This window comes from Rana temporaria, chromosome 10 (genome assembly GCF_905171775.1).
Source record: "Rana temporaria chromosome 10, aRanTem1.1, whole genome shotgun sequence".
Lineage (NCBI taxonomy): Eukaryota > Metazoa > Chordata > Amphibia > Anura > Ranidae > Rana > Rana temporaria.
Window position 1 is genome coordinate 79,797,724 of NC_053498.1, and position 15,537 is coordinate 79,813,260.

Below are 15,537 nucleotides of genomic sequence, written 5' to 3' on the forward strand. Positions count from 1 at the left end.
TAGATAATTTTCCTTGTTTAGGAGGGGACTGGGCAGCTGCGTTTGCCATAATTAACCCAGTCTGTGCTGCATGGGCAGATCTTCATTATCAATTGTATCTTTTTTTTTCACACGTCTCTGTCCTAATAATGAAACATGTAGCAGCTGGGCTCCTTGCATTGTATGTCAATGAAGACAGACATGGGACAAGCTCACTCCGACATTGTTTAACCCCTTGCCGACCAGCCGCCGTCATTATACTGTGGCAGGTTGGCACAGTCCCGCGAGCAGTCATAGCTGTATGTCAGTTCCTTTAGGTGGGTACAACGTTGTATGGCCGCACAATTGTCAGTTAACCACTTAAGACCCGGACCATTATGCAGGTAAAGGACCTGGCCAGTTTTTGCGATTCGGCACTGCGTCGTTTTAACTGACATTTGCGCGGTCGTGCGATGTGGCTCCCAAACAAAATTGGCGTCCTTTTTTCCCCACAAATAGAGCTTTCTTTTGGTGGTATTTGATCACCTCTGCGGTTTTTATTTTTTGCGCTATAAACAAAAATAGAGCGACAATTTTGAAAAAAAACAATATTTTTTACTTTTTGCTATAATAAATACCCCCAAAAAAGATAGCTATAATAAATATCAATTTTTTTTAAACAAAATTTTTCCTCAGTTTAGACCGATACATATTCTTCTTCCTATTTTTGGTAACATTTTTGGGACCATTGTCATTTTTACAGCAAAAATGCTATAAAAATGCATTGTTTACTGTGAAAATGACAATTGCAGTTTAGGAGTTAACCACTAGGGGGCGCTGTAGGGGTTATGTGTGACCTCATATGTGTTTTAACTGTAGGGGGGCGGGGCTGGACGTGTGACGTCACTGATCACCTTTCCCTATATCAGGGAAGGGAACAGACGATCAGTGACATTGCCACTGTGAATAAGGGCGAAGGTGTGTTTACACACACCTCTCCCCGTTCTTCAGCTCCTGTGACCGATCGCGGGACACTGGCGGTGATCGGGTCCGCGGGTCCCGCGGCCGCGGTCACGGAGCTTCGGACCGGGTCGCAAGCGACCCACGGCTGGGCACTTAAAGGGGACGTACAGGTACGTTCCTGTGCCCAGCTGTGCCATTCTGTAAATGTGCAGGAGGCGGTCACAGTGACACAAAGCGACACAGTGCTGTATCGCAAAAAATGGCCTGGTCATTCAGCAGTCAAATCTTCCGGGGCTGAAGTGGTTCAAATTATTTTTTATACATGCAGTGTGAATGAGAATAGTAAACATATAGTGTTTTTTTTTATTATTTGACTGCAAAAGCGGACAACGTTCTAAGAAGCAGTACTGGTAAAATAGCAGCAACTATCTCTTCATGAAAACTCTTTGATCACTCTTTGATCTCCCCAATGTTACCAAGGTCTGTCAGTTACTCTAAATACAGATGTTTTCAGCAGTAGTAACTACCTCTTCCTGCAAAATAAAAAAAGGCAATGAGCTCTCCCCATCTACCCCATGCCTCCTACAATAAATACAACAAAGGCTGCTGGGAACAAAAAATTGTATAGGTAGGAGACCTGATCATTTTAAGTTACCTGACCACAGTTTAGAGGCCAGGAAGTACATTGTTGGTAATTAGTTGCTATGGGCATGAACGACTGTATTAGTATGCCATTTCAAAACTCAAACTGAGAATGACTTTGTTTCAAGTCCAATTCATGTTTGAACCAATGCAAAACACATTCCAAATTATAATCTGATGTAAATAAAATGTGGTTGTAATGATGATGTTATCTTCTTTTCAGGCCATTTTATACGAGGAGGACAGCAATTTTGGGAAAATGCAAACTGCTCTACAAGATGCCGTTGCCTCGATTTAAATAATGAGATTTCTTGTCAAGAGACAGTCTGTGGCCCATATGAAGTGTGTGAACCAAGGGAGAAATATTTCCAGTGTCTACCTGTTGAAAGCAGCACATGTGTAGTGTTTGGAGACCCTCATTACCACACATTTGATGGACTCCTTTTCCACTTTCAAGGTTCATGTGCCTATTTACTTGCAAGAAATTGCCTAGCAGGAAATCAACTTCCATTCTTTAGTGTTGAAGCCAAAAATGAGAATCGTGGAGCATCCTTGGTATCATGGCTAAAGGACATTTCTGTGGAGGTGTATTCTCATAATATTGTCATTCCCAAGGGAAGCTTTGGAAAAGTAAAGGTAAAACTATTTTTAATAGCTTCTTGAGGGAGATTTGCTTGACACAGATATATAATATCTGCTGTCTAAATTAAATGTAGCTTTGCTGTTCCTACATAGAGCTTTCCCACCAACCCAAGTCCCACAAAAGCCTAGCTATAGCCAATTATTGCTTAACACAGAAAGAAATACAACAATGTCTCTTGATTCCTCCACTGAAATTAGTGAGGTACTTAGGATGCAGGATTAGTGTGTCTATGTTTGACATGGACCAGAATGTCTTCTGGCCTAAGGACATCAACTGTGTGCAAGACTCTCCTCTCATATAAACTGACTTTTGCTGCATTCTCTTGCCAACCACATTTTACCCAGTATAGAAATTTCACTGGTAGATGTCAGTTCAAGTTTAAACATGTAATAGGGGAAACTGACTTTCTTTTATAAACCCAGAAAATACATAATGGTCAGAACAATGCTTGCAATGGCAGGTCAACAGTTCTTTTTTATATATTAATCATTAAGCAGTGCCTCCATTTGTTTACCCCTTCACTTTGTGTCTATAAGATCCAACAGGAAAAGTTTAAAGAGGAAGTAAATAACCTCTAGAACAGTTATCACAATTTGTGAAGATTTTCACCCGCATCTTGTGGAAGTTACAGCTGTGGAATTTTTGATTTCCTGTTACTTTATGCACCACAAACAATGGTCACTAGGAAAACGGAGACAATGAATCTACCCGGCAGGGACATTTGGAAAGCTGGCATGCAGTATGATATAATACAATTTCCCATGCAACAAAATTATATTTTCTTTAATACTTTAATGTGCACCAAAAAACATTGCATAAGTAAAATTAAAATAATGTTAACCTCAGTTGTTGTTTTTTAAATTCCCATAGGACCCAAATATGTAATAATTATTTGAAGGAATACAGTGGCCCAGATTCAGGTAGAATCGCGCAATATTTGCGTGGGCAAAGAGCAAAAATTTTTCTCTGCGCCCACACAAATATTGCGCTTTGCCCGCGATTCACGGAGCAGTTGCTCCGTAAATTGCACGGGCGATATGCTAAATAGCCCTGCGTAAGGGCGCCTAATGTAAATGATCCCGCCGGGGGCGGGAATCATTTAAATTAGGCGCGCTCCCGCGCCGAGCGAACAGCGCATGCTCCGTCGGGAAACTTTCCTGACGTGCATTGCGGCAAATGACGTCGCAAGGACGTCATTTGCTTCTAAGTGAACGTGAATGGCGTCCAGCGCCATTCACGGTTCACTTACATAAACAACGTAAAATTTGAACGTCGCGAGCGGGAAGCGCAGCTATACTTTAGCATTGGTTGCGCCTGCTATTAGCAGGAGCAGCCTTATGCTAAAGTGGCCGTAAGGAAACTCCGTACCTTGCGTGCGCAGGGCCCGCGCAACTTTTGTGAATCGGTGGTAGTATGCAATTTGCATACTATACGCCGATCACAATGGCCGCGCCCCCTAGCGGCGAACGCAAGAATGCAGCCTGGGATGTGAAGGCATAAGGAGGCTTATGTCTGTCACATCCTAGGCTGCAGTCGGTGTAACGAGGTTCCTGAATCAGGAGCACTCGTTACACCGGAGCAAGTAAGCCCTTGCGCCACGCAACCTATGGTTGCGCGGGCGCAAGTGCTTCTTAAATCTGGGCCAGTATTTGTGCTTGGATTATTAGAATTTATGGTGTTGTTTGAGAAATTAAAAAATATATTTTTCTCAGCTTTATGGCTAGCGCATGTTGTTGAAACTGTTTGCACTGTGAACACTAGAAACATTTAGGTAAAACTTTACATTTTAAGTTCAGTCACAGTAAATGTAAGAAAACTATTTTCAGTATTTCCAAATTGGCCTTAAAAAATTAGACATTTAGAAAAAAATGTATTTTTTTTATTTCAGAGACTTCACATTTCCTCTCAAGTTTGTTAAATCGTGTCGAAATATGCATTAGTGAAAAACATTTTAGTTAATATTGCTTGTGAGTGAGCTGTACAAAGCAGTCTGGTACAATTGTGTACTGGTTAATTGACAGCTGCGTAATAAGTACATGCCATGTGACAGGTTACACTTACCTCTACAGTGGCCCTTGCTTGATCTGCTGCTGCAACATCTGCTGTTAAGGTGGAGTTTCACCCAAAATTGAAACTTCTGCCTTAAGTGTTGGTGACCCCCTGGCATGCCAAATTTGGCATGTCCTTTTTTTTGGGGATAGGAGCGAGTACCCTGTTTTTATAGGCACCCAGCTCCTGCTTCCTCTCCTGGCGCCGTGGCACTGGAAGGAAGATCACCTCTCCTCCCTCCCTCCCTGCAATCTTCTGGAACACGTCACAGGTCCCAGAGGACTGCCCAGCCATTCACAGCACGCAGCGCGGCTCGTGCATGCGCAGTGTGCACCCGGCTGTGAAGCCACAGCTGGGTGCCCACAGTTAGAATGCCAGTGCCTCAGGGAGGAGAGGCAGAAGAGCAGGGCTTTATGCGCCCGCATCGCTAGACCGTGGGACAGGTAAGTGTCTGATTATTAACCACTTGAGATCCGAGGACGTCCATGGACGTCCTCGGCTTTGTGCGGTGATATCTGAATGATGCCTGCATCTACAGGCATCATTCAGATATCAGCGTCTTCAGTCGGCGATTCTGTGCAACATAAGAATGATCATAGCGGCGGTTCCACCACTTGATCATTCTTATAGGCGGCGGGAGGGGACATCGGAGGGCCCGGAGAGCGAATCGGCGGGCGTTCATTAGGGAAAGCATAGAGATGACTAGTGACCAGATGGTCACCAGTCATCTCTATGAATGTCGGTGGTTCGGGCGTGACGTTATGACGTCACGCCCGGTACACGGAAGTAAACAAAGCCGCAATAGCGGCTGTCGTCATTACATCGGTGATTTTTTTTCACCGATCTAATGCTTGTAAGCCTGGAGGAGAGATGTGGGGTCTTTTTTTTAAACGCCCCTGTCCCCGGTAGCTCGCGCTTAGAAGTGAACTTACTTGCATGCAAGTCCCGCCCACATATGTAAACGCCCTTCAAACCCCACATGTGAGGTATCGTCGCGTGCGTTAGAGCGTGTGCAACAATACCAGTACTAGAACTCCTCTGTAACTCGAAAATAGTAACCTGTAAAATAAAATTAAAGCGTCGCCTATGGAGATTCTTAAGTACTGAAGTTTGGCGCCATTCCATGAGTGCGTGCAATATTAAAGTGTGACATGTTAGGTATCTGTTTACTCGGCGTAACATCATATTTCACATTATACAAAAAAATTGGGCTAACTTTACTGTTTTGTTATTTTTTAATCCATGAAACCGTTTTTTTCCCCCAAAAAATGCATTTGAACAATTATTGCGCAAATACCGTGCGAGAAAAAAAGTTGCAATGCCTGCCATTTTATTCCCTAGGGTGTCTGCTAAAAAAAATATATAATGTTTGGGGGTTCTGATTAATCTTCTAGGGAAAAGTTTTGATTTTTACATGAAGGAGAAAAGTGCCAAAATAGGCCCGGATGTCAAGTGGTTAAAAGTCAGCAGCTACACTTTTTGTAGCTGCTGACTTTTAAATGAGTAGAACTTTACTTTAAGACTCTGTCTGCACACTTCTACACAATATTTATTTAAAAATATCAAATACAGGAATGTAACCCAAAGCTCTTAAGGAAAAGCTTCATAAATTATCTATAGAAAAGTTAGTGTAATGTGTTAATTACACTTATCTCCATGCTATCCTTTCTCAGTTATGGCTCTCCCAAAATCGAAAATTGTGACTGAAGTGCAGTGGTCCAGTTAGTGTAAAGTGTGTTTCCACTTTTACAGTCAAATTTGAGAAAACCTCACTATAAAGTATGTGTTCCCTTTCACACAGCAAACCTAAAATAATAATAATAAAATAATAATAATAATAATAATAATAAAAAAAAAAAAATATATATATATATATATATATATACAGTGATACCTCGGTTCACGAACTTAATTCGTGAACTGACTCTGGTCGCGAACCGAATTGGTCGCGAACCGAGGCACATTTTCCCATAGGGTTCAATGTAAATCCGGTTAATCCGTGCTGACCTTTTTTTGGGGGTTTTTGAAGCACAAAAATATGAAAAAAAATTACAATACACATTAGTACAGTATAGTAATGTATAAAGAGAGGACACTAACCTTGCTTGTGATGACTTCTGGCATGGAGGAAGGCAGGTGGGAGGCAGGTGGGAGGCAGTTATTGTTTGGAGGGAGAGTCCCCCTCCATAAGGACATCAGGGGGATCTCCTTCAGGGGTTTCCTCTCTCCTTTGTCTCCTAGCTGCAGGCTCAGTTTTGCTGAAAAATCTGTCCAATGTCACTTGTCTCTTCCTGCGCTGCATAACCCTCCGGAAATGAGAGACCACATTATCATTCATGAGATTTAACACTCTGTTCACGACAGTTATGTTGGGGTGGTGCTTTTCAAAAAAATCATGGCACTCATTCCATTTTTGCATAATGGATTTTATGGCATCACTGCTAACCTCCTCCCTTTCTTCCTCTTCCTCAGTGGAATGCTCCTCAAGAAGTGCCTTCTGCTGCTCACTGTGGAGTTCAGAAAGTTCTTCCGTGGTCAGCTCCTCCCTATGTTCCTCAACAAGCTCTTCCACATCAGCACCATCAACGTCCAGACCCATACTCTTGCCCATGGACACAATTTCCTCCACTACCTCATCATCAGGCCCTTCAATGTCATGTTCACGTTCAGCGACACATTCTGGCCACAGTTTCCTCCAGGCTGAATTTAGGGTTCGGGGAGTGACCTCTTCCCAGGCTTTGTCAATGAGGTTAATGCAGTGGGCAACATTGAAATGTTTCTTCCAGAAGTCTTTCAAAGTCAAGGACGTCTCTTCAGTGACATTAAAACACCTAGTGAAGAGCGCCTTTGTGTACAGCTTCTTGAAGTTGCAGATGACTTGCTGGTCCATAGGCTGCAGAAGTGGTGTTGTGTTGGGGGGGAGGAACTTTACCTTGATGAAGTCATACTCAGCATCCATATCATCCACCAAGGCTGGAGGGTGTGCCGGGGCATTGTCCATCAGAAGAAGGCACCTTTCAGGCAGCTGGTTATCAGAAAGATATTTTCTGACGGTGGGTGCAAACACCTCGTGCAGCCATTCCATAAACAATTGCCTTGTGACCCAAGCTTTGGCATTGGCTCTCCACATGACGGGCAGTCTGGCCTTGTTCACATTTTGTTCCCTAAATGCACGAGGGGTCTGAGAATGGTACACCAGTAGTGGTTTAATTTTCATATCGGCGCTTGCGTTGGCACACAGCAAAAGGGTCAATCTGTCCTTCATGGGCTTGTGCCCTGGTAGTGCCTTTTCCTCCTGCGTGATATAGGTTCTGTTCGGCATTTTTTTCCAGAAGAGCCCTGTTTCATCACAGTTGAACACTTGTTGAGGGACGTATCCTTCTGTCTTCATGAATTCCGCAAAGTCTAACTTGTAGGCTTCTGCTGCGGCCTTGTCAGAACTGGAAGCCTCACCATGTCTAATCACACTGTGGATGCCACTTCTCCTGCGGAATTTTTCAAACCACCCCCTACTGGCTTTAAATTCGTCACTTGCTGCAGTTGTAGAGGGGCTTCTTTGCAGTAAATCACTGTGCAATTTCCTGGCTTTCTCACAGATCATAGCTTCACTAACGCTATCACCTGCCAGCTGTTTCTCATTCAACCACACAAGCAAAAGTTTTTCCACCTCTTCCAGCACTTGCGTCCTCTGCTTGTTTAACATTGTTACTCCTTTTGCAACATCAGCTCCTTTGATGGCGGCTTTGTTTTTCAGAATAGTCGAGATTGTTGACTTTGCCATCTTGTACTCCGAGGCCAGATCAGTCACACGAATACCACGGTCATGCTTTTCTATAATTTCCTTCTTCAGCTCAATGGTTATTTTCTTCACAACCTTGCTGTCACCTTTACTACTGCTCTGCACTTTCTTTTTGCCCCCATGCTTGCGCTGCACATTCTTGTCACCTGCATTTCCCCTTTGCACATTGTCACTTGCATTTCCACTTTGCACATTGTCACTTGCATTTCCCCTTTGCACATTGTCACTTGCATTTCCACTTTGCACATTGTCACTTGCATTTCCCCTTTGCACATTGTCACTTGCATTTCCACTTTGCACATTGTCACCTGCATTGCTGTTCTTGTCACCTTCATTGCTGCTCTGCACTTTCTTCTTTCCACTATGCTTCTTGGGAGCCATATTGGGTGTCCAGTGAACTGTACAATACAGCAAGAACAGCAAGAACAGTACACTGTAGTACAGTACAGTACTGTATGTGCTAAAAAGCACACCAAAAATCAAAAAATACCTTGAAATGTATGCACAGTACTCGCAGTACACTTCTTTCTGTGTGTCTTCTTCTCTCCACGATCTTCCTACAGGAAGTCACGACCATGTGACAGCCTGGAAATAGCATTAAAATGGCCGCGGCTCCTGTTCGTGAACCGAGGCGGAGTTCGTGAACCGGAGCATATTTTTATGAACTTTTCTGTTCGTGAACCGAGTTGTTCGTGAACAGAAGCGTTCGTGAACCGAGGTATCACTGTATATATACATTTTAGATGTTTCTAAGGTGTTTGGCTGATTCTAAGAATTCTCAAAGTCTCAAATCTCTTTTTCCCTACACAATCCCTTATTAACACATAATGTAGGAGGATGTTTCTACATTTTAACCCCTTTAAGGACAGACAGTGTTCATATCTAATTTACAGCTGATAATGAAGAACTGCAAACACAGTGCAGACAGGGTTAATTATGTTAAACATTAAGTCAGACATAGACAGTTAGAATCACAACCAGTTTAGCAGGAAGCGGCCGAGATTTGAACCATGTATGAACAGGCTGAATGTACCCAAGTCCCTGCTGAACCAGCCAAGATTCGATCTGTCTACCGGCAGTGATAGCATGAGAAGAATCCAACGGGCTGGTTGTACTGTACTGTTGATTGATGGATCAACTTCAGTACAACCAGCCTACTCATACTTGGATCTAAATTTGGCCGGTTCCTGATGACTTTGATCTGTCTGTGTCCAGCTTTAGGCTAGCCATATACAGATTTCAGTTTGACTGATATTTTCTTACCTTGCGCCTTGGATATTCCAATTAAACTTTCTTGGCTGGATGGTACCGAAAAGGCCACGATGGCTCAAATTGCATCCGATTTAGCAAAAGTTGGCTGAAATTTGAGCCATGTATGGCAGGCTTTAATATGTTGATTTTTTATAAAGGAAACACTTTCACAAATTTTGGCATGCAGTGCAGATATCTGTTGTTGAACTGATGTAAATGTGATAAAATGCAATAGAGAAATCATGACATTACAAAGGGGATTTTTTTCACTGGAACATAAATATTCTCCTATGAGGTTCAAGGAAAGAACAGTGCCCTCTGTGCTCCCTATAGGAAGATATGGGGAAATGCAAATGGTTGGTAAAGCAACAGGTGAAATTTAATGTTTGACCCCTTGTTAGCACATGCTTAAAGTGAAAGGTAACTGCACCTGAGCACCACACACTAAAAAACACTATTTAATAAATCCATCCATGAGTGTAAATATGTTGTTCCACCCTGCATGACCAAAGCATAGGTTTGTTCTAAGTTATGCTTTCTCAAGTTTTAATTATTTGACAGAGCAGTCGGCGAAGAATATGTTCATTTATCATGACAATAATAATCTAGTATCATAAAATGGTCATAAATTGCAAAAATACCATTCATTTATTAGGTAAATGTAGTTCTATCAGTAGACTACAGTTTTTTCAACCTAAGGGCATTACCTCAATAAGATGAGACTGCATTTCCTACGTTTTCTTTTTCTTGTGTGCTCAAAGGCAGATAAGGGTTTTTTGATACACATCCTTGTGAATTTACTTCAACAACTCGAATAGTTTGGCTCCATTTGCAGTCTGTTAGCATCTATGGCAAATGTCCAGCTATTTCTTCCAAATGGTTTTTTGTTACATTCTGTAACTTAAGGGTTCATTAGGGGTAACAAGAACAGAAGAGAAACAGAAAAGTGGGTTGAATTCTAACCAAATGATTATACAAAAACAGACAAAGAGGGCTTTAAAAAATATGCTTAAAACTGGAAGACATTTAACACCCCAAATCAATTATCTGAAAGATGCGATAACGAGCAGTAAAGAATTTAGAGACGGACTTGTCTATATTACAGTCTGTCCACCATGGAGAATCTTGCCAAAATCTAGAAAGACAAATTAAGCTAAAGTGAATCATTTGATACAAAATACAACTCACCTCTGCTTGGATCTTTTGTAAAATTTGTAATATTGACATATTTCGTTTTTTTATGATTTAGGAGTTACTATATTAAAACCAAAGCAACTGAAAGGATTATAGATGAACTTTCATATGGAAAGAGGTCAAATTTAAAGCAAGCTGTCACTGAATATACTGTTCTTGAATAATCCTATTATTTGTGAATAAGTACCACTGCCTGCATAAAGCTGTATATGGCCTTAAATTATCTTCCCTATTCTGCATACTCAGCAAGAAGCTGGTCTTGACTTCTTTTAAGGTGCTCCATCAGATTTTGGGTCAGCACAGAGCAGTTACATCTGAGAATGCACAGAAGATCATTTAGGGGCCAATTATAGATACATGCAATAAAATAAAAAAAAAAAAAAAGGAATTTCCATGTAATTAATTTGTATAATATTTAGATAACTAACTCATATTATCTTAAATGTCCATGAATTAAAAATGACTTTTGTGTAAAACACTGAGAAAAAAGGGAAGAAAAGGGTAAAATTATACTGCAATTAACAATGACTGGCATATTTTTGAGCCATTTTAGACTACGCCTCATTTTTAGGTATACATGTTAAGTATACTGTATCTACTTAGCATTGGGACCATCAGTGCCCATAATTAAACAATTCAAGTAAAAACAAAAATGGCGACCAATGCACCATCTGTGTATGATAAATCTGAATCCACAAAGTGTCTGAGAAGAAAAGAAAACATAATCATTTTTAATTACCTGAGATTCTCAAAGAGGAACCACATTGTGATTCTTACTAAATTGCTTTCCTACAAGCTACTGTAAGTCATGCCATCCAAGATCAGGGAAAACTTAGCAGTTCATTATATAAACGTTGTGTCTTTACAAAATACATTGCATATGCATAAAACTACTGTGCTAATTAACACATATTAAGGGCCTGTGTTTTCTGACTTCCATTCACTCCAAATATATTTTGTTCTGAGTAGCATCTCAAAATGATGTCAAATTAATGCCATTGACACAAGCCCAAAGCTCCTTGACACAGGTCCTTACATTGGTTCCTTTTTCATTTTGAACATTATTTATCATTACTATTTTTCATTACCACAGGGATATTGGCTTTCTAAGTAGTGTGGTTTTATGTGTGTGGAGTTTGTGTTGCTTTAAACAAACACTGTTTACCCATTAACACAAGTCACATTTGCTTTATTACAGGTAAACAATCTGATATTTTCACTTCCAATAATTTTAGAACATGGAGCCATTAAAATATACCAAAGTGGACTATCGACTGCTGTGGAAACTGATTTTGGACTACTAGTGATGTATGATGGGGAACACTATGCTTCTATATCAGTACCTGGCACATACATCAACTCTACCTGTGGGATGTGTGGAAACTACAACAAGAATCCTGAAGATGATACCCTCCGCTCAGATGGAAGACCAGCTATATCTGTCATAGATCTGGGAGATAGCTGGAGAGTATATCATCCAGACTGGAAGTGTTCCTCTGGCTGTGTAGATAACTGCAGTATATGTGATTCAGCAATGGAGTCACTTTATTTTACCTCAGAATACTGTGGGTTTATTAACCTCACAGGAAGTCCACTGTGGGAATGTGGCACCATAGTGGATCCCACTGCCTTTGTCCACAGCTGTGTATATGACCTTTGTAGTTCTCGAGACAATGGCACTAGCCTTTGCCAGGCAATCCAGGCCTATGCGCTTATTTGTCAAGCACTAGGGATTACTGTTGGTGACTGGAGAACACAGACTGGATGTGGTGAGTAAATATAGTAAATATATGTACCTTAAATTGATATATACTGTATTTGTTTTCACTTTTATCTACACCATTAACAACCAAAAAATAGATTATATTTAAGGGTGCTTAAGCCTAGTACACACGGGTTGAATGTTGGGTGACAGCCGGGCAAATTTCGGCCTGTGTTTGACAGCCGTTTCAACAGAACGGATGTGTATGCTGGAAAACCAGCAGTCGACCGCCTCTCAATTAGTGCTTTCAGTTAGAGGCTGAAGTCATATAGCAGTTGATGTTCAGAAATACATACAAGGATAGCTGAGCCAGACCCTGGTGAAAAGAGAAAGGAGGAAGAAAAAAACAACATAATCAAGAACCTCCTGCCTAACTAACCAGCTAAGTACATGTTCCATACATACAATGACTATTGCTATCAGCTACGCCCCAAGGACATCTGTGTGTAAAATCACTTCTGGTTCCTGTTTCTGGGATTGACATCACTCATGGCTCCACCCTTCTCTCAAGATTGCCAACAATGTGCCAACCAGATTCAGAGAAGTTAAGACTCCACGGGGGCAGGGTGTAACTTAGCTTGACTAAGGACAACAAAAATAAAAAGATGCAAGAAGTGTGGTAAAAATAATGTTTGGCAAGAACTCTGATTGGGATTTTAGGGCGCAGAGACTGAAGAGTAGCTTGTTGAAGATTCACAATCTAAAAGATAAAAAAATAAAAAATACCCTGATTAGAAAAGGAGAAAGTATAGAGCAGATACTACAAAAAGCAATGTGCACCCAATTTAAGACACTCTACACATTAGACGTGTACAATTAATTTCCTTTTCGAATTCGTTTTTTAACAAATTTGGACAAATTTGTTAATTCAGAAATATCCGAATTAATGAAGACCTCTTTAGCAAATTTTTCTGAATATTCATTAATTTATAAATTTGAATATTCAGAAATTCGGAAACTTGAATTTCAAAAACCCAACATTTTTTAAATCTGAAATAATAACGAACGAATAATAACTCAAAAAGTATTAACCATTAAATTATAGGTATTGGACTTTACAATGCAAAGTTATCTGAAATAACGAATGCCGTATCTAAACGAATAGAAAGTAACAAATTAATAATAAATAATAATAATATTAAAAACATTTTATTATTAATTTGTTCTGTTCCATTTGGTTACATGTGACATTCGTTATTTCGGATAATTTGTAACTTCGGATAAATTTGTATTCGTTGCGTTCACTAACAGCCAAATTTAAAAGGAAATTCCAATACCTTTAATTTAATAGTTAGCTATTATTAGTTAGTTAGTTAGTTCATTTTCAGATTTTCCAATTTTCGATATTTGGAATTTACGAATTTTAAATTTATGAATTTTCAAATTTACGAATTTACAAATGTACGAATTGCAGTCACGAATGACCCAAAAAAAAATAATTACGCAGTGCACATGTCTACTACACATAAAAGAAAACAGTAAATAATACATACTGTATATACAGCAGAGACGAAACCCATCTCTATAGCTGGCAATACACCACATAATTAGACCTTTTTAATCTCTGTTCAATCCCACACTGGCATATACAGACTGCGCATTATGTAGACTAACCTATACAATCTTATTAATTAGCAACTTAATGGGAAAATCTAAGCACTATAAAGTAAATGGTGGATTTAAAGGAGACCGTTCAATCTGATTGTACAATGTATGGCTAACTTAAGCTGGAACCAGACCAGATCAAATAAACACTGTACAGTTGTATTCTTCATTCATACCTTTTGGGTATAACGTATCTAGTGTATAGATCCAATATAATCCCTCTGGGAGTATCAGCCTAGCCAGGTCCCCTCCTCTTGATGGACATTTGACTTCCTCAATTACAGTGAACCGTAATTGTGAGCTGTTGATTGATTGATTTGCATTTCAGAAATGGCATGCGACTGGTCACCCCTCCTGATTTCGCTTCTATGTTTCTCAAATTTTACGTAAGGTTTGTCCAATATATATCCTATATTGCCAAAAGTATTGGGACACATGCCTTTACATGAACATGAACTTTAATGGCATCCCAGTCTAAGTCCGTAGGGTTCAATATTGAGTTGACCCACCCTTTTTAGCTATAACAGCTTCAACTCTTCCGGAAAAAGCTGTCCACAAGGTTTAGGAGTGTGTCTATGGGAATGTTTGACCATTTTTTTCTAGAAGCACATTTGTAAGGTCAGGCACTGACATGGATGAGAAGGACTGGCTCACAGTCTCAGCTGTAAATAATCCCAAAGGTGTTCTATCGGGTTGAGGTCAGGACCAGCATACCAAGACATTTTGGATGATTTCATGCTCCCAACTTTATGGAAACAGTTTGGGGATGCCCCTTTCTGTTCCAAAATGAATATGCACCAGTGTACAAAGTAAGGTCCATAAAGACATGGATGAGCGAGTTTGGGGTGGAGGATTCTTGACTTCAACCCGATAGAACACTTTTGAAATGAATTAGAGCACAGACTGCGAGCCAGACCTTCTCGTTCACCTCAGTGCCTGACTTTACAAATGTGCTTCCCGAAGAATGGTCAAACATTCCCATAGACACACTCCTAAACCTTGTGGACAGCCTTCCCAGAAGAGTTGAAGCTGTAATAGCTGCAAAAGGGGGGGCCAGCTCAATATTAAACCCTACGGACTAAGACTGGGAAGTCATTAAAGTTAATGTTCATGTAAAGGCAGTACTTACTCCCAATACTTTGAATAATATAGTGTATAACACATTGCTGGAAGAGCAGTTCACAAATGATTTGATTTAAAAAAAAAATCTGTTCTTGGGTGTGTAAGCATGGCATTCTGAAACCTGAATGGTGGTTTATTATAACTTCTAAAGCTTATCTAAAGCATATGGGCAATGCACCCTAAAAGGTCAGACAGGATCTGTACTGAGATATTAAAAAAAAATTCTGTCAATGTGTAAACAAAGAAAGAAAACAAACTAAATATTCAAATTCCTAACTAAAAAGACCTACGATGTACAACACATTGGACTATTTTTTGAGTGGATGAAAGCAATTTTTTCAATGGAGAAACTTCTAATTAAGTTGGTGGTGATGACAAAGTTAGGCTGGCCATACACGGAGCAAATTTCTTTCCTGCAACCACGGGTTGCTGGAAAGAAATTAGCTTGATTCCCTCATCAACATAGACAGTGTTGATGCAGGAATCTCTCCTGCTGGGCATTGTCTTCTCTCGGGAGGAGGATGGAGAACGGCGGTGGAACCTGTCCCC

The 15,537-nt window shown here is 40.4% G+C and overlaps 1 protein-coding gene across 1 annotated transcript in view; it reads left to right on the forward strand.

The window, feature by feature from the left end:
• Positions 1-15,537, forward strand: part of LOC120915224 (alpha-tectorin-like) — a 128,870-nt gene that overhangs the window by 48,994 nt on the left and 64,339 nt on the right. The window contains exons 5-6 of the mRNA XM_040325555.1: positions 1,787-2,199; positions 11,698-12,268. Coding sequence (XP_040181489.1) covers positions 1,787-2,199; positions 11,698-12,268 — 984 coding nt within the window. The remainder of the gene's footprint in view (positions 1-1,786; positions 2,200-11,697; positions 12,269-15,537) is intronic.